General features: G+C 41.1%; 1 protein-coding gene across 6 annotated transcripts in view; it reads right to left on the bottom strand.

The window, feature by feature from the left end:
• Nucleotides 1-20,200, bottom strand: part of CTPS2 (CTP synthase 2) — a 115,575-nt gene that overhangs the window by 59,905 nt on the left and 35,470 nt on the right. For all 6 annotated transcript variants that reach the window (XM_060086743.1, XM_060086745.1, XM_060086744.1 and 3 more), the window contains 2 exons: nucleotides 19,411-19,473; nucleotides 19,261-19,304 (listed from right to left, as the gene is read on the bottom strand). In XM_060086743.1, coding sequence (XP_059942726.1) covers nucleotides 19,261-19,304; nucleotides 19,411-19,473 — 107 coding nt within the window. The remainder of the gene's footprint in view (nucleotides 1-19,260; nucleotides 19,305-19,410; nucleotides 19,474-20,200) is intronic.

The raw sequence follows: 20,200 nt of genomic DNA, 5'->3' as shown, positions 1-20,200 counted from the left end.
GTGGTGCTGGGAAAACTGGACAGGGACATGTAAAAGTATGAGATTAGATCACTCCCTAACACCATACACAAAAATTAGCTCAAAATGGATTAAAGACCTAAATGTAAGGCCAGACACTATCAAACTCCTAGAGGAAAACATAGGCAGAACACTCTATGACATAAATCACAGCAAGATCCTTTTTGACCCACCTCCTAGAGAAATGGAAATAAAGACAAAAATAAACACATGGGACCTAATGAAACTTAAAAGCTTTTGCACAGCAAAGGAAACCATAAACAAGACCAAAAGACAACCCTCAGAATGGGAGAAAATATTTGCAAATGAAGCAACTGACAAAGGATTAATCTCCAAAATTTATAAGCAGCTCATGCAGCTCAATAGCAAAAAAACAAACAACCCAATCCAAAAATGGGCAGAAGACCTAAATAGACATTTCTCCACAGAAGATATACAGACAGCCAACAAACACATGAAAGGATGCTCAACATCTTTACTCATTAGAGAAATGCAAATCAAAACTACAATGAGATATCATCTCACACCAGTCAGAATGGCCATCATCAAAAAATCTAGAAACAATAAATGCTGGAGAGGGTGTGGAAAAAAGGGAACACTCTTGCACTGCTGGTGGGAATGTGAATTGGTACAGCCACTATGGAGAACAGTATGGAGGTTCCTTAAAAAACTACAAATAGAACTACCATATGACCCAGCAATCCCACTACTGGGCATATACCCTGAGAAAACCATAATTCAAAAAGAGACATGTACCAAAATGTTCATAGCAGCCCTATTTACAATAGCCCGGAGATGGAAACAACCTAAGTGTCCATCATCGGATGAATGGATAAAGAAGATGTGGCACATATATACAATGGAATATTACTCAGCCATAAAAAGAAATGAAATTGAGCTATTTGTAATGAGGTGGATGGACCTAGAGTCTGTCATACAGAGTGAAGTAAGTCAGAAAGAGAAAGACAAATACTGTATGCTGACACATATATATGGAATTTAAGAAAAAAATGTCATCAAGAACATAGGGGTAAGACAGGAATAAAGACACAGACCTACTAGAGCATGGACTTGAGGATATGGGGAGGGGGAAGGGTAAGCTGTGACAAAGTGAAAGAGCGGCATGGACATATATACACTACCAAATGTAAGGTAGATAGCTAGTGGGAAGCAGCCGCATAGCACAGGGAGATCAGCTCGTTTCTTTGTGACCGCCTGGAGGGGTGGGATAGGGAGGGTGGGAGGGAGACGCAAAAGGGAGGGGATATGGGAACATATGTATATGTATAACTGATTAAATTTGTAAAATAAAAAAAAATTAAAAAAAAAAAAAAAACTACAATGAGATATCATCTCACACCAGTCAGAATGGCCATCATCAAAAAATCTAGAAACAATAAATGCTGGAGAGGGTGTGGAAAAAAGGGAACACTCTTGCACTGCTGGTGGGAATGTGAATTGGTACAGCCACTATGGAGAACGGTATGGAGGTTCCTTAAAAAACTACAAATAGAACTACCATATGACCCAGCAATCCCACTACTTGGCGTATACCCTGAGAAAACCATAATTCAAAAAGAGACATGTACCAAAATGTTCATAGCAGCCCTATTTACAATAGCCCGGAGATGGAAACAACCTAAGTGTCCATCATCGGATGAATGGATAAAGAAGATGTGGCACATATATACAATGGAATATTACTCAGCCATAAAAAGAAATGAAATTGAGCTATTTGTAATGAGGTGGATGGACCTAGAGTCTGTCATACAGAGTGAAGTAAGTCAGAAAGAGAAAGACAAATACTGTATGCTGACACATATATATGGAATTTAAGAAAAAAATGTCATCAAGAACATAGGGGTAAGACAGGAATAAAGACACAGACCTACTAGAGCATGGACTTGAGGATATGGGGAGGGGGAAGGGTAAGCTGTGACAAAGTGAAAGAGCGGCATGGACATATATACACTACCAAACGTAAGGTAGATAGCTAGTGGGAAGCAGCCGCATAGCACAGGGAGATCAGCTCGGTTCTTTGTGACCGCCTGGAGGGGTGGGATAGGGAGGGTGGGAGGGAGACGCAAAAGGGAGGGGATATGGGAACATATGTATATGTATAACTGATTAAATTTGTAAAAAAAAAAAAAAAAAAAAAAAATAATGAGCTAAATATTCCACACATAATAGAGAAAAAATTTTAAAACAGAAATGAATAAAATAAAAAACAAAGATATGACAGAAAAGAACAAAAAAAAAAAAAAAAAAAAAAAAAAAAAAAAAAAAAAAAACAAATGTCACAAGACAATGATTAGCCCCACCTTCTTTGTCCTTCCCCTTTAAAAACCCCGTAACTCGAAGACCAAATTGGAGGGGATCTGAGGCTCACCTCCCACTCCCTTGCTTGGCACCCTGCAATAAGCCCTTACTTTGCTGCAAATACCCGCTGTCAGAGTTTGGCTTTCTGAGCAGCGAGCACTCAACCCCTTGCTCGGTTTCAAGGAAAGGACTGGGCAGATGGTGGACAGAGGTGTGAAAGCCACTTCTCACTTCATATTTTATGGTACATTTTTGGTTTTTCAACCCTGTAAATGTGTGTCCCATCAAAAAGAATAAAAGAAAATTTTAAATAAAAAGAAAACATTTGTAAAATACCATATTGTTGCTTTTCATAATGAGCCTCTTTTCAACCTCTTTCTTATTTGGAACAGTCAGAACATACAACCACCTAAATTTTGGGAAGTGCATTGGAACCTATTTCAAATACTCAGAAATGTAACCAGAAAAAAAGAAAAATGAGTTCTAACCCTTCCATCAAGAAACAAAGGAGATTTTTATACACCATGACGGAATGTTTAAACACAATCTGTATCATTCTAATTCATACAAGACCATTCTCATAGCATCAAAAGCCTTAAACATTTCTAATGACTTATTATATTCCACTGTAGGGATACCCCTTAATGGTTTCAACTATTTCCCCATTGTGGGGCATCTAAATTACTGTCATTTTCTGATTCTTCTAACTAATGTTATACTGAATACCTGTTCACTTCTTTGTCAACATATCAGACTCCTTAGGAGAATTTCGGAGAAGTAAATGTCTGAGTCAGAGGGTATGAATATTTTTATGCTTTGTGAAAGAGACCACCTAGTTGACTTCCAAAAGGTTGTATTGATTCATATTGCTACAAACAGGCAGGAGAGCACCAACTTCACTCCCCAGACAGCATTCATCAGTCTCATTTTAACTACTTCATTAATCGCAACAGTACGTATCTTTTATTATTTCTGGTTTTTATAGGAATCCCCCACTACAGATGGTACCCAAATTACAATGCTTCAACTTTCCATTTTTCAGCTTTAAGATGGTACAAAAGCAATGTGCATTTAGTAGAAACTGTACTTCAATTTTTGAATTTTGATCTCCTCCTGAGCTTGAGATATGCAATATGATCCTCTCGTGATGCTGGGCAGTGGCAGCCACAACTCCCCGTCAGCCGTGCAATCACGAGGGGAAACAGCTGATACACGTACAACCATTCTGCACCCAGACAACCATTCTGTTTTTCACTTTCAGTACAGTATTCAATAAATTATAAAACAGAGCAGGACCCTGCGAGGCCCTCCTGGGTACAAGCCCCTCCTTGTCTCCTGTTGCTTGTTTATAGAAAAAGCTTTTGTCTCCTAGGCTTTCCCCAGGTTCCAAAGAGCAGACCCAGTTAATGATTAGAGAAGTGGAAAATGCAGAAACAAAGGAAAGCAATCAAACAGGAAAAGTACTAATACCTTAAACAATAGAGTCACAGGACTCCTAGTTCCTCCTGAAGGGATATAGACAACAATCTGACACATATCTTTGAGTTGTTCTGCAGAAACTAAGTGGAAGATGTTGACTACATGCTGACCACAAGCACACAGACCCCAGACTGGTTGGAACCAGAAGACTGATGATTGAGATTCCTGAAACATCACCCTGTTACCTCACCACCAACCAATCAGAAAGAATGTCCATGAGCTGATCAGGCACCCTACGACCCTCTCCCATAATGCTGCCTTTAAAAACCCTTGCCTAAAAGCCATCAGGGAGTTTGGGTCTTTTGAGCACTAGCTGCACATTCTCCTTGTTTGGCACCCTGCAATAAACGCTGTCCCGTCCTTCACCAGAACCCGATGTCAGCAGACTGGCTTTGTTGTGCATCAGGCAGGTGGACCCAAGTTTGGTTCAGTAACAATTTCATGAGATTTTTAACACTTTATTATGAAATAGGCTTTGTGTGAGATGGTTCTTCCCAACTGTGGGCTAATGTGAGTGTTCTGAGCACATTTAAGGTAGGCTAGGCTAAACTATGATGTTCGGTAGGTTAGGCGTATTAAATGCATTGACTTCCCATATTCAGGACATAACCCCATCATAAGTCAGGGAAGATCTTTATTCTCCCACTGAGTTTATGGTTGGGTACTGTTTTGTAAAAGATATTCTTTCTCTTGTTTGAAGCACCCTGTCAAGTTTGTTATGAGATTGTGAGCACCAGGGTGTAGATACTGTACACTGCCTATTGAGTGTCTATGGTGATACGAGGGTTCACTCTTTTGTTTGAACAATATGATGTGTTAATCAATTTAATTCCCAGGATAAACACACTATCCATTCATGACTGATTATCCCTTAACACTATTAAATTAGACATTCTAATATTTTATTTAAGGTTTTTACATCTTTATTAATAACCAACATTAGTCTATAGCTTGGAGTTTTATGTTTTGTTGTATGTGCTTTCTTGAGTTCTAATGTTTAGGTCATGTTAGCTTCCCATTTTCGCCTATGTTTTCGATCTCAATCCGCCTCTCACAAAGTAAATATACACTATCTCTTTCAATTCCAACATACATAAAGCACCTACTACAGGCAAGGTATTATACAAGATGCCATAAGAGATACAAATTGTCAGACCTCTCAGATCCTAAGTCAGTGATTTTGAGAGCAGGTGAGGGAAAGGCTTAATCTAAGAAGTAGTATTTCAACTGGGATTTGTAGAAGCAACGTTGAATACAACGTGCAGAGAAGGGGCAGCACTGGGCATTTAAAAAGAGAGGAAACACAACAAATAAACATCATGTTGTTAAGAAGGAAGACACTTTCCTCTACCCTTATAAGGTCTTCTGGCTGGTCTAACAGTTAAATTGACATGAGACAGATTAACAAGACAAAATCAAAGTTTAATAACATGTATACATGGGAGAGACCCAGGAAAACTGAGTAACTCACCAAAATGGCCAAAACCCTAACCTTAAATACCAACTTCAGCCCAGACAAGAGGATGTTGAAGGTGGGTAGAGTCAGTTATGGGAGGTGACTAGGAAAAGCACAGTCAACAAGGGCAAGACTGTGATGCAGATTTGCACACTGCCTGAAGTCTTTTCTCCCCTCTCATCCCTCTGTCTCCTATGCCAAGTGAATCCTCCTAAAACACCCATTTCTATTGAATAGTCTTCAGTAACAAGTACAGTATTTATCAATTACATAATATGTCAAGGTTGGCAGGTATTATCTTACTCATTCCCTGATCCTTCAGCATTAATTTTGACACTGACACTCAAGGACCTCTACAAATTCACACCAATCTCCTTTATTTCCTTCCACTTCTGTACAGGAGAGATGTGCTTCGGCCACACTATGTTATGACCAAATCTTGGACATTCCAGCCTAGCATAAGCCTCCCCTCTTTTCAATGAACTCTCCAAGAGTCTCACAATCTTCCCTTCTTACTGTAACCCACAGTATTTCCCCCCTCTCACCACCCCGGACCCCGAATTCTGAAGTATCCAAGGTCTACCTGTGCTGTGCAATACCTTGGCCACTACACTAGGTGGCTATTGACATTAAAATCAATTAAAATTAAATAAAATTTAGGGACTTCCCTGGTGGCAGAGTGTTTAAGAATTCACCTGCCAATGCAGGGGACATAGGTTCAAGCCCTGGGCCAGGAAGATCCCACACGCCGCAGAGTCACTAAGCCTGTGCACCACAACTACTGAGCCTGCGCTCTAGAGACCACGAGCCACAACTACTGAGCCCACGTGCCACAACTGCTGAAGCCCGCGTGCCTAGAGCCGGAGCTCCGCAACAAGAGAAGCCACCACAATGAGAAGCCCAAGCACCGCAAAAAAGAGTATCCCCTGATCACCGCAACTAGAGAAAGCCCGTGCACAGCAGCAAGGACCCAATGCAGCCAAAAATAAACTAATTAAATAAATTTTTTTAAAAATTAAATTAAATTTAAAATTCACTTCCTTCACAGAAGAGAAGACACAGAGACATAGGAAGAGGAGGAAGCAATGTGACCAGGGTGATAGAGATAAGAGTGAAGTAGGCCCTGAACCAAGATGGCAGAGGAGAAGGACACGCTCTCACTCCCTCATGCGAGAACACCAGAATCACAACTAACTGCTGAACAATCATCGACAGGAAGACACTGGAACTCACCAAAAAAGATACCCCACATCCAAAGACAAAGGAAAAGCCACAATGAGATGGTAGGAGGGGCGCAATCACAATAACATCAAATCCCATAACTGCTGGGTGGGTGACTCACAGACTGGAGAACACTTATACCACAGAAGTCTACCCACTGGGGTGAAGGTTCTGACCCCACGTCAGGCTTCCTAACCTGGGGGTCTAGCAACAGGAGGAGGAATTCCTATAGAATCAGACTTTGAAGGCTAGCGGGATTTGACTACAGGACTTTGAGAGGACTGGGGGAAACAGAGACTCCACTCTTGGACGGCACACACAAAGTAGTGTGCACATCAGGACCCAAGGGAAGGAGCAGTGACCCCATAGGAGACTGAACCAGACCTACCTGCTAGCGTTGGACGGTCTCCTGCAGAGGCGGGGGGTGCTGTGTCTCACCATGAGGACAAGGACACTGGCAGCAGAAGTTCTGGGAAGTACTCCTTGGCGTGAGCCCTCCCAGAGGCCACCATTAGCCCCACCAAAGAGCCCGAGTAGGTTCCAGTGTTGGGTCCCCTCATGCCAAACAACCAACAGGGAGGGAACCCAGCCCCACCCATCAGCAGTGAAGAGGATTAAAGTTTTAAAGAGCTCTGCCCACCAGAGCAACACCAAGCTCTACCCACCACCGGTCCCTCCCATCAGGAAATTTGCACAAGCCTCTTAGATAGCCTCATCCATCAGAGGGCAGATAGCAGAAGCAAGGAGAACTACAATCCTGCAGCCTGTGGAACAAAAACCACATTGACAGAAAGACAGAAAAGGTGACAAGGTAGAGGGCTATGTATCAGATGAAGGAACAAGATAAAACCCCAGAAAAACAACTAAATGAAGTGGAGATAGGCAACCTTCCAGACAAAGAATTCAGAATAATGATAGTGAAGATGATACAGGACCTCGGAAAAAAAATGGAGGCAAAGAGCAAGAAGATGCAAGAAATGTTTAACAAAGACCTAGAAGAATTAAAGAACAAACAAACAGAGATGAGCAATACAATAACTGAAATGAAAACTACACTAGAAAGAATCAATAGCAGAATAACTGAGGTAGAAGAACGGATAAGTGACCCGGAAGACAGAATGGTGGAATTCACTGCTGCGGAACAGAATAAAGAAAAAAGAATGAACAGAAATGAATACAGCCTAAGAGACATCTGGGACAACATTAAACGCAACAACATTTGCATTACAGGGGTCCCAGAAGGAGAAGAGAGAGAGAAAGGACCCAAGAAAATGTTTGAAGAGATTATAGTCAAAAACTTCCCTAACATGGGAAAAGAAATAGCCACCCAAGTCCAGGAAGCACAGAGAGTCCCACACAGGATAAACCCAAGGAGAAACATGCCGAGACACATAGTAATCAAATTGGCAAAAATTAAAGACAAAAATTATTGAAAGCAGCAAGGGAAAAATGACAAATAACATTCAAGGGAACTGCCATAAGGTTAACAGCTGATTTCTCAGCAGAAACTCTACAAGCCAGAAGGGATTGGAATGATATACTTAAAGTGATGAAAGGGAAGAACCTACAACCAAGACTACTCTACCCGGCAAGGATCGCATTCAGATTCGATGGAGAAATCAAAAGCTTTAGAGACAAGCAAAAGCTAAGAGAATTCAGCACCACCAAACCGGCTCTACAACAAATGCTAAAGGAACTTCTCTAAGTGGGAGACACAAGAGAAGAAAAGGACCTACAAAAACAAACCCAAAACAATTAAGAAAATGTTCAAAGGAACATGCATATCAATAATTACCTTAAACATGAATGGATTAAATGCTCCAACCAAAAGACACAGGCCTGCTGAATGGATACAAAAACAAGACCCATATATATGCTCTCTACAAGAGACCCACTTCAGACCTAGGGACACATACAGACTGAAAGCGAGGGGATGGAAAAAGATATTCCATGCAAATGGAAATCAAAAGAAAGCTGGAGTAGCAATACTCATATCAGATAAAATAGACTTTAAAATAAAGAATGTGACAAGAGACAAGGAAAGACACTACATAATGATCAAGGGATCAATCCAAGAAGAAGATATAACAACTATAAATATATATGCACCCAAAATAGGAGCACTTCAATACATAAGGCAACTGCTAACAGCTATAAAAGAGGAAATCGACAGTAACACAATAATAGTGGGGGACTTTAACACCTCAATGGACAGATCATCCTAAATGAAAATAAAGAAGGAAACAGAAGCTTTAAATGACACAATAGACCAGATAGGTTTAACTGATATTTATAGGACATTCCATCCAAAAACAGCAGATTACACTTTCTTCTCAAGTGCGCATAGAACATTCTCCAGGATAGATCACATCCTGGGTCACAAATCAAGCCTCAGTAAATTTAAGAAAACTGAAATCATATCAAGCATCTTTTCTGACCACAACGCTATGAGATTAGAAATGAATTACAGGGAAAAAAACCATAAAAAACACAACACATGGAGACTAAACAATACATTACTAATTAACCAAGACATCACTGAAGAAATCAAAGAGGAACTCAAAAAATACCTAGAGACAAATGACAATGAAAACATAGCGATCCAAAACCTATGGGATGCAGCAATAGCAGTTCTAAGAGGGAAGTTTATAGCTATACAAGCCTACCTCAAGAAACAAGAAACATCTCAAATAAACAATCTAACCTTACACCTAAGGGAACTAGAGAAAGAAGAACAAACAAAACCCAAAGTTAGCAGAAGGAAAGAAATCATAAAGATCAGAGCAGAAATAAATGAAATAGAAACAAAGAAAACAATAGCAAAGATCAATAAAACTAAAAGCTTGTTGTTTGAGAAGATAAACAAAATTGATAAACCATTAGCCAGACTCATCAAGAAAAAGAGGGAGAGGACTCAAATCAACAGAATTCAAAATGAAAAAGGAGAAGTTACAACAGACACTGCAGAGATACAAAGCATCCTAAGAGATTACTAAAAGCAACTCTATGCCAATAAAATGGACAACCTGGAAGAAATGGACAAATTCTTAGAAAGGTATAACCTTCCAGGACTGAACCAGGAAGAAATAGAAAATACGAACAGACCAATCACAAGTAATGAAGTTGGAACTGTGATTGAAAATCTTCCAACAAAAGTCCAGGATCAGATGGCTTCACAGGTGAATTCTATCAAACATTTAGAGAAGAGCTAACACCCATCCTTCTCAAACTCTTCCAAAACCTTGCAGAGGAAGGAACACTCCCAAACTCATTCTATGAGGCCACCATCACCCTGATACCAAAACCAGACAAAGATACTACAAAAATAGAAAATTACAGACCACTATCACTGATGAATATGGATGCAAAAATCCTCAACAAAATACTAGCAAACAGAATCAAACAACACATTAAAAGGAGCATACATCATGATCAAGTGGGATTTATCCCACGGATGCAAGGATTCTTCAACAGATGCAAATCAATCAATGTGATACACCATATTAGCAAATTGAAGAATAAAAACCATATGATCATCTCAGTAGATGCAGAAAAAGCTTTTGATAAAATTCAACACCCATTTATGATAAAAACGCTCCAGAAAGTGGGCATAGAGGGAACCTACCTCAACATAATAAAGGCCATATACGACAAACCCACAGCAAACATCATTCTCAACGGTGAAAAACTGAAAGCGTTTCCTCTAAGATCAGGAACAAGACAAGGATGTCCACTCTCACCACTATTATTCAACATAGTTTTGGAAGTCCTAGCCATGGCAATCAGAGAAGAAAAAGAAATAAAAGGAATCCAAATTGGAAAAGAAGAAGTAAAACTGTCACTGTTTGCAGATGACATGATACTATACATAGAGAATCCTAAAGATGCCACCAGAAAACTACTAGAGCTAATCAATGAATGTGGTAAAGTTGCAGGATACAAAATTAATGCACAGAAATCTCTTGCATTCGTATACATTAATGATGAAAAATCTGAAAGAGAAATTTAGGAAACACTCCCATTTACCACTGCGACAAAAAGAATAAAATACCTAGGAATAAACCTACCTAGGGAGACAAAAGACCTGTATGCAGAAAACTATAAGACACTAATGAAAGAAATTAAAGATGATAGCAACATATGGAGAGATATACCATGTTCTTGGGTTGGAAGAATCAATATTGTGAAAACGACCATACTACCCAAAGCAATCTACAGATTCAATGCAATCCCTATCAAATTACCAATGGCGTTTTTTACGGAACTAGAACAAATCATCTTAAAATTTGTATGGAGACACAAAAGACACTGAATAGCCAAAACAGTCTTGAAGGATAAAAACGGAGTTGGAGGAATCAGACTCCCTGACTTCAGACTATAGTATAAAGCTACAGTAATGGAGACAATATGGTACTGGCACAAAAACAGAAACATAGATCCATGGAACAGGATAGAAAGCCCAGAGATAAACCCACGCACCTATGGTCAACTAATCTATGACAAAGGAGGCAACAATATACAGTGGAGAAAAGACAGCCTCTTCAATAAATGGTGCTGGGAAAACTGGACAGCTACACGTAAAAGAATGAAATTAGAACACTCCCTAACACCATACACAAAAATAAACTCAAAATGGATTCGAGACCTAAATGTAAGACCAGACACTATAAAACTCTTAGAGGAAAACATAGGAAGAACACTCTTTGACATAAATCACAGCAAGATCTGTTTTGATCCACCTCCTAGAGTAATGGAAATAAAAACAAAAATAAACAAATGGGACCTAATGAAACTTCAAAGCTTTTGCACAGCAAAGGAAACCATAAACAAGACGAAAAGACAACCCTCAGAATGGGAGAAAATATTCACAAACGATGCAATGGATAAAGGATTAATCTCCAAAATATATAAACAGCTCATGCAGCTCAATATTAAAAAACAAACAACCCAATCCAAAAATGGACTGAAGTCCTAAATAGACATTTCTCCAAAGAAGACATACAGATGGCCAAGAAGCACATGAAAAGCTGCTCAACATCACTAATCATTAAGAGAAATGCAAATCAAAACTACAATGAGGTATCACCTCACACCAGTTAGAATGGGCAGCATCAGAAAATCTACAAACAACAAATGCTGGAGAGGGTGTGGAGAAAAGGGAACCCTCTTGCACTGTTGGTGGGAATGTAAATTGATACAGCCACTATGGAGAACAGTACAGAGGTTCCTTAAAACACAAAAAATAGAATTACCATATGATCCAGCAATCCCACTACTGGGCATATACCCAGGGAAAATCATAATTCAAAATGACACATGCACCCCAATGTTCATTGCAGCACTATTTACAATAGCCAGGTCATGGAAGCAACGTAAATGCCCATCGACAGACGAATGGATAAAGAAGATGTGGTACGTATATACAATGGAATATTACTCGGCCATTAAAAAGGAACGAAATTGGGTCATTTGTTGAGATGTGGATCAACCTAGCGACTGTCGTACAGAGTGAAGTCAGAAAGAGAAAAACAAATATCGTATATTAACGCATATATGTGGAACCTAGCAAAATGGTACAGATGAACCGGTTTGCAGGGCAGAAACTGAGACACAGATGTAGAGAACAAATCTATGGACACCAAGGGGTGAAAGCGGCGGGGGGGGGGGATGGTGGTGTGATGAATTGGGCGATTGGGATTGACATGTATACACTGATGTGTATAAAACTGATGACTAGTAAGAACCTGTTGTATAAAAAAATAAATTAAATTAAATTGAAAAACGCAAAAAAAGAAGAGTGAAGTAGCCAAGGAAGCTAAGGGTTTCTCGGAGCAACGAGAAGCTGGAAGAGACAGGGAGGGATCCAAAACTAACTAACTAAATAAATAAAATAAAAATAAAAAAATAAAATTCAGTTCCTTAGCCACCCTAGCTAAATTTCAAGTGCTCCACAGCCCCATGTGGCTCGTGGCTGCCATAAAGGATGGCACAGATCCAGAACATTCTCTCATGGCAGAAGTCCTGGTTGTCAGAGCTGGTAGCATTACTGAGGGCGTACTCACATACTGCCACACATTTGGTTGTATGTCTCAGGCATCTGTGTCTTGTGTCTGCAACTAAACTGCGTGCAAGCAGGGTTGTGGCAGCTGCTCATTTGTAATACACTACATTTAGGACTGCACTTAAGTGGACGAGTGCCAAATGCACAGTGAGTTTTTTCTTAATAATCTCTTTCCACTAGAATCCAGCTATTTCTACTGCAAAAAAGAAAAAATCTTTCAAGTTGTTGAAATACCTATTCCTAAGGCATTTCCCATTGAGCTAAAGGTATAAAAGCTTTCAAATACATTAGCTTTGAAGTACTCATTTAGTCATTCAGTTATTGTTAAAATTATGGGCTACCCTTATTGATTCACTAATGGGGGCTTACTCCCAGCTGTGCTGACTCCTTTTAAAACGTAGACTCCAGTAACAGCCTGATATCAACTCTGAACCTATGGTCCCCACAGAGACAGGATTAAGTGACTATTAGTCTCCCACACTGGTCCATAAAAAGCTATTTTACCCACAGTACAGCTGTCTTGCTCACAGCTGCTTTTATGAGAAAAAAGTTCTTTATCCCAAACTAAGCTCCAAATGACTTCTTTAAGATCATTTTGTTAGTTGGGAAATGCTTACTACAATGTTCTAAATTAAAGCAGTCTTCAAATTTATAAAAGTTGCCTGGAAGGTTATGGGTTTTTTTGGCCATGCAGCGGGGCTTGTGGGATCTTAGTTCCCCGACCAGGGATCGAACCCGGCCCCCCGCCCACCCCCCCGGCAGTGGAAGCGTGGAGTTCTAACCACTGGCAGGGAATTCCCCCAAATTACAATTCTTAAGATTCCAGATGAACTCTTTTCCTATTTGCAGCCTCCTGTATTATTTTTTTAGTTGACACCAGTCTGTGTTGATGTGTTTGAATGTGGAACATGGATTCTGTTTTCAGATTCTGTTTCCATATCTAATGTAAATTCATATTTTTAAGTTATAATTTTCAGTAAACAGAAAAGAAATGCTAAAAATTATGCATATCCACATACCTAAACATCAGATTGAGATCATTCTTCCTATATATATCTCAAAAGCCAAAAACATTCTAAATATAAACTCTACAATGCCATGAGCTATCCTCCACATGAACTGGAGAGATCTGAAGCCAAATTCAAGGTCAAGGGTGTCAGCAGCAGCCATGTGATTGATACAGAGTCAGAATACAAGCCAGCTACAGCTGTGCTCCTGGTACACATCATCTAGAAGGCACGTGAAGCTGCTTTAAAGCAGGCCAGAAAGTCAGGCTTGCTGTAGAACCTAAATATTCTGCAAAGTTCCAGAGCCTTCTATTTCACCTTGTGGATCAAGCAGAGAAATGGCACAATAAAATAAATTTCACTCACTCTCTCCTGGTACTTCCAGACTCAGAAAGGCTCTACCTTCACTCTTAGAAAAAAAACTATTTCTCCTTTTATGTGCATAAGAGACGCCCCCTCTTAGATATCTGTGCTGTATGCCAGTATATCTACTGATTTAATAAGCAACCATAAGATTAATCATGCATGCCAAAGGAGGGCCATGATGGCCCACGAAGGGGAGCAGAATTTGCCCCCCACACACAAAATATGCCTCTTTGGCATAAAGATTATCCTGGGCTGATTATTTTTAAGAAACAGGAGACATAGGAGAAGCTCTAAAACAGAACAGAAGTTACCCTTTTGTTAGAGACATTTGCATTTATAAGGGAAACCTCCATTTGTAAGGGTGTCTCCCTCTCTGTACCAGGAAGGGAAGGGTGACTCTAAATCTCTAGAAACTCTTTTCAATGGAGAAGGCAGGGACTTAAATCCGCATAACAAACTCACCCTTGTTTACTGTGCTTTGCCTTGAAAACCTCCCATGAATACCTCCACCCCCAACATCTTTTCTCTGTAGCTGGAGACGGTACTTAAGATGGTGGCTTGGGCCATTTCTGGGAGTTACTCAGTTTTCCTGGGTATACAGGAGGTATCCATGTTATTAAGCTTCTGTTTGTTTTTCCCCTGTTATTCCTTTATTACAAGGGGTCTCAGCCAAGAATCCAGAAGAGTAGAGGGAAATTATTTTTCTCCCCCACACCCATAAAACAGATTTTAGCTGCAAATATACCCTTTAGGAGGCTCCTGGTTTCCAAAACTATTTACTTTTTTAGCGAGAAGGGCCAGAATGGCCATACCCACTGTAAGTCATTGCTATTTGCTCAAGTTTAAGTGATTCCCCAGGCTTCTTGGTGTCTGCTCCCTGGTGATTCTATTACCTTAGTCTTTTCCTTCAGTTAAGACTTCTCTTCATCCTCATAAATGGTGGCTCTTAAGGCTATTTTTCTCCAACAAACTGAATGCAGGACATAAATATGTTCAGTAGCAATTAGGTTTTATTGTTCTCATCTCACTTATGAGTATAGAAACTATCAAAATGTAAATCGCACAATTCCTCTGACTTCGCAATTCCCCTTCTAGGAATTCATCCCATAGAAGTGTGTATGTGTCGCTATGAGAACACATGTACACATACTAATTTGCAGCATGATTTAAAGCAGCAAATAATGGACACAACCAAAATATTCATCAATATGAGACTGTTTCAATAAAGAATGATGTGTAGAGCAAGGCAAGTGTGTAGAAGACCCCTGTGCACTGATGTGGAGCGACGAGTACAAAGAGCAAGGAGGGGGCTTCCCTGGTGGCACAGCGGTTAAGAATCCGCCTGCCAATGCAGGGGACACAGGTTTGAGCCCTTGTCCGGGAAGATACCACATGCCGAGGAGCAACTAGGCCCATGTGCCACATCTACGGAGCCTGCGCTCTAGAGCCTGAGAGCCACAACTACTGAAGCCTGAGAGCCACAACTACTGAAGCCCGAGCGCCTAGAGCCTGTGCTCCGCAACAAGAGAAGCCACCGCAATGAGAAGCCCGCACACCACAACGAAGAGCAGCACCTGCTCGCCGCAACTAGAGAAAGCTCGCGCACAGCAACAAAGACCCAACACAGCCAAAAATAAATAAATAAATAAATAAAATTTATTAAAAAAAAAAAAGCAAGGGGAACGATGTCTCAAGCATGGTAGCATATGTATTTTTTTAAGGGAACATATGTCCATATATGTTTGCAGGTAAGCATTTGTACACACACACAATCTTTGGAAGAATAACAAAAGAAATGGATGAAGGTAGTCACCTCTGGGTAAGGGAACTGAGGTAAGATAGGGGCACATGAGAGGCAGTTTTATACCTTTTCTGTAGGGCTTAACTTTTTTATCCTGTGTATAAATGTCTTAAAAATATGCAAACACACAAACACAAAGAGTAAAGGAGAGTCATCAAGGAATTAACCTTGCCAAAGCTATCTAACAGTGGCACCTACTGGTAAAATCACTTCCTATCCCAAAGTATTCTCTAAAAGAAAACCCAAGGTTCGCCTGGCACAGCCATTTCAGCCATTAGTCAGGACATATGTTTCTGTTAAAGCCTTGTAAAGAACTCTTCACTTGTATTAAGTCTTCTGAGCATAAGACTTAAAAGTGCCATCTGGCTGGGAAGTTACAATTCATTATAGTCTGAATTGCAAGCTATAAAAATGAGTGAAGTGGACTTCCCTGGTGATGCAGTGGTTAAGTATCCGCCTGCCAACGCAGGGGACACGGGGTTCAAGCCCTGGTCCAGGAAGATCCCACGTGCCACGGAGTAACTAAGCCCGTGCACTCCAACTACTGAGCCTGCACTCTAGAGCCCGCAAGCCACAACTACTGAAGCCCATGTGCCTAGAGCCCGTGCTCCGCAACAAGAGAAGCCACTGCAATGAGAAGCCCACGCACCACAATGAAGAGTAGCCCCCCGCTCACCACAACGAGAGGAAGCCCGCGCACAGCAACGGAGACCCAATGCAGCCGGAAATAAATAAATAAATAAATAACTTTATTTAAAAAAAAAAATGAGTGAAGAATATCTCTATATCCTTCCACGGAGTGATCTCCACTCCAGCATATAGAGTTAAGTGAAAAAAGCAAAGCAGAAAAAATGGGCAGAGTATGCTGTCACTTATCTAAGAAGGGGAGGGGGTTACAAGTAGACATACAGGTTTACTTATACTTTAAAAATGGGAAGATAACCCATTCAAAAATATGAATTAATGGTTGCCATAGGGAAGGAAGGGACTATGCTGGAGGGGAGAGAACAGAACTAGATTTCTCTGAATCAGTGCTTCTCCACGGGGGGCGAGTCCACCTGTGTCCCCAGGGGATGCGCGGCAAAGTCTGCAGGTATTTTTAGAGTCACAGCTGGGGTTTGGGAGAAGTGCACTACTGACATCTAGTGGGCGGAGGCCAAGACGCTGCTGAACATCCTACAATGAACAGGACAATCATCCGGCTCCAAATATCAATAGTACAAATTATATATCTAATAAGGAACTTGTATATAGATTATATAAAAAACTCTTACAACTTACTAATAAAATGACAAATAACCCAATTTAAAAGTGGGCAAAGGATCTGAATAGACAGTTCTCCAAAGATGATATACAAGTGGCCAATAAGCATACAAGAAGATGTTCGACATCCTGAGACATCAAGGAAATGTGAAGCAAAGCCACAGTGAGCCACAACTTCACACCCACTAGAATGGCTATACGGTTGACCCTTGAACAATGCAGGGCTTAGGGGCACTGACCCCCAAGTAGTCAAAAATTCGAATATAACTTTACACTTGGCCCTCTGTATCTGCAGTCCCATACCCGTGAATTCAACCTACTGGATCATGTAGTACTGTAGTATGTATTTACTGAAAAAAAAAAAATATATATATATATGTGGACCCATGCAGTTCAAATCCATGTTGTTCAAGAGTCAACTGTAATCAAAAAGACAATAACAATTGTTGAGGATATGAAGAAATTGGAACCCTCACACACTGCTGGTGGGAATGTAAAATGCTGCAGCCACTTTGGAAAACAGTCTGGCAGTTCCTCAAAAAATTAAACATACAGTCAGTATATGACCCACAATTCCACTCCTAGGTATAGACCCAAGTGAAACAAAAACATATGTCCATACAAAAACTTGTACACAAATATTCATAGCAGCATTATTCATAGTAGCCAAAAAGTAGAAACAGCAAATGTCCATCAAAGGATGAATGGATAAGAAACAAAGTACTGATACATGCTACAACATAGACAGACCTTGACAATGTTATGCTAAATGAAAGAAGCCAGTCACAAAAGGCCACATATTGTATGATTCCATTTACAATTGACCAACACAGGTTTGAACTGAGCAGGTCCACTTAGACATGCCTTTCTTTCCATAGTAAATAGTACTACATGGTCCATGGTTGGTTGAAGCCGTAGATGCGGAACCACAGATACGGAGGAATGCATATACGGAGAGGCGACTATGAGTTACAGGCAGATTTCTGACTCCATGGACGGTCAGCCCCTTACCCCTGCATTATTCAAAGGTCAACTGTAGGGCTTCCCTGGTGGCGCAGTGGTTGAGAGTCAGCCTGCCGATGCAGGGGACATGGGTTCATGCCCTGGTCTGGGAAGATCCCACATGCCGCGGAGCGGCTGGGCCCGTGAGCCATGGCCGCTGAGCCTGCACGTCCGGAGCCTGTGCTCCGCAACGGGAGAGGCCACAGCAGTGAGAGGCCCGCGTACCGCAAAAAAAAAAAAAAAAAGGTCAACTGTATATGAAATGGCCAGAATAGGCAAATATATAGAGACAGAAAACAGATTAATGGTTGCCTAGAGCTAGAAGGATAGGTGGCTTGGGGATGTCAGCTAAAGGGTGTGGAATTTCTTTCTGGAGTAATCAAAATGGTCCAAAATTGACGGTGGTGATGGTTGCAGAGATCTGTGAATGTGCTAAGTCACTGCATTATACACTTTCGACGGCTAAATTTTATGGTATGTGAATTATATCTCAATAAACTGTTAATAAAAAACCATCACAATGGTGAGGTGTATACTCTGATAGAGGTGGTACAAGGTACAGAAGGCAAAGGCCAGGAAACAAAGGAGGTCAGAAAAGCCTTCCCAGGATGAATAGGAAGTTGTCAGTAATCAGGTTTGGTTTATTCTTGTAATTAAATTCTTCATCGGTTTTACTGAGATTCCAGGGGTAAGGAGGCTGCAGGATGGGGACATCTCAGGTGTAGGGAATCTCAGGATACATCTAAAAAACTCATTCAGATTGTCCAACTATAAAACCCCAAGTGCAGGAGAGAGGGGGATGCCATGGGATAGGTTAGCAGAGCAGCAGGTGACAGAGCACAGGGGCCTTCGCTCCCAGCCAAAATCTTGGACTGAATGTTTTACAGGAAAAGGAATCGGTGAAAGATGAGGAGCAGCAGAAGAACCGACGGGGATGGGTCTAGAGACAGGACAGCCTGCGTGTTTACAGCAGCTGTGATCAACTGTCTTCACAGTCAACTCAACCCTTTCCTAAACATTCAGCTTGAAAAGTACTGCAAAGAGAAACCAATCTAGGACTGTGTCTTCCTTCAAGGCACAACTGACAAGATGGACAATTGAGAACAAAGTGGTTTGATATAAAGTAATAACAATAAGAGTAATAAGAATAAGAAAAATCATACATAATTAAAATGTCCTGATGTCAGAATGAAAAAAATAGTAATAATAACCCCTCATGAGTTTATGCCAGAGCCAGAAACAAAGCAATGAAAGTTAAGCCACTTACCACGGGAACATGGGCATTTGGCTCAAATTCTGTGGAATCAGCATCTGAAGATAAAGAAATGAATTCAGTAACTCACCAATACTGCTGAAAAATACTTCAAGTAATAAGAATGCTTTTTACTAAGAGGTTATTATAAAATCTCAGACTTACCTTTCAAGTTAAGGCAGTTTCTCGCAAATTCTATCACTGCCAGTTGCATCCCGAGGCAAACTCCTATTTTACAAAGCACATATATAAAGCAAATGAATGTTATTTTGTACTGCTTCGTATTTTCTGTTCATTTATTTGCTGTCTATCTCCTCCATCTAGAATGTAGGCTCCAAAGAAGAAAGTTTGCTGCTGTAGCCTCTGCCCTCAGAACATGTGTGGCAGGGGCACGGAAGGGGTTGGACAACCCAAACTTGAGGAAGAATAAATGCGAGTTCAGAAAAGGCCAGGAAAGGAGAAGGCAAGGTCCAAAAGGCAAATCTGCCTCCCTGCAAATGTGTCTCTAGATCGAGGCACACTTGTGGGCTGCAGGGCTGCCCCAAAGCGCCCGACTCCTTCAGATAATGTCTAACAACACTTCAATTCAAGAGGGAGTCTCTGTGGGCTGGGACTTCACACCCCCTCTTCTCAAGGTAGATTCACTGCCTTAAATGCAGGTTCTGCTTGCGGGCAGCCCCCAGCTGGCCAGCAGGCTGGGATCCAAGGAGCACCTACAGGCGGGCAGGGGAGCGGGAGGTCTGTGCCCAGCTGCTGAGCCCAGAACAGCCCTAAACCTCACTGCAGGGAAACAGCAGCAGCTGGGGGAGCTGGTACCTCCACCGCAGGCTGGAGCGCAACAGAGAGGCCAAATGGAACTGAACAGAGAGCTCAGTAAGGAGAAAAGGGGACCTGCGTAGGCCCAGGGCTGTTGCCACAGGGATGTGCCCCTCGCCGATCTCCACATTCACTGCGG

Source organism: Mesoplodon densirostris, chromosome X (genome assembly GCF_025265405.1).
Source record: "Mesoplodon densirostris isolate mMesDen1 chromosome X, mMesDen1 primary haplotype, whole genome shotgun sequence".
NCBI lineage: Eukaryota > Metazoa > Chordata > Mammalia > Artiodactyla > Ziphiidae > Mesoplodon > Mesoplodon densirostris.
This window is presented reverse-complemented; position numbering and strand designations above follow the sequence as displayed.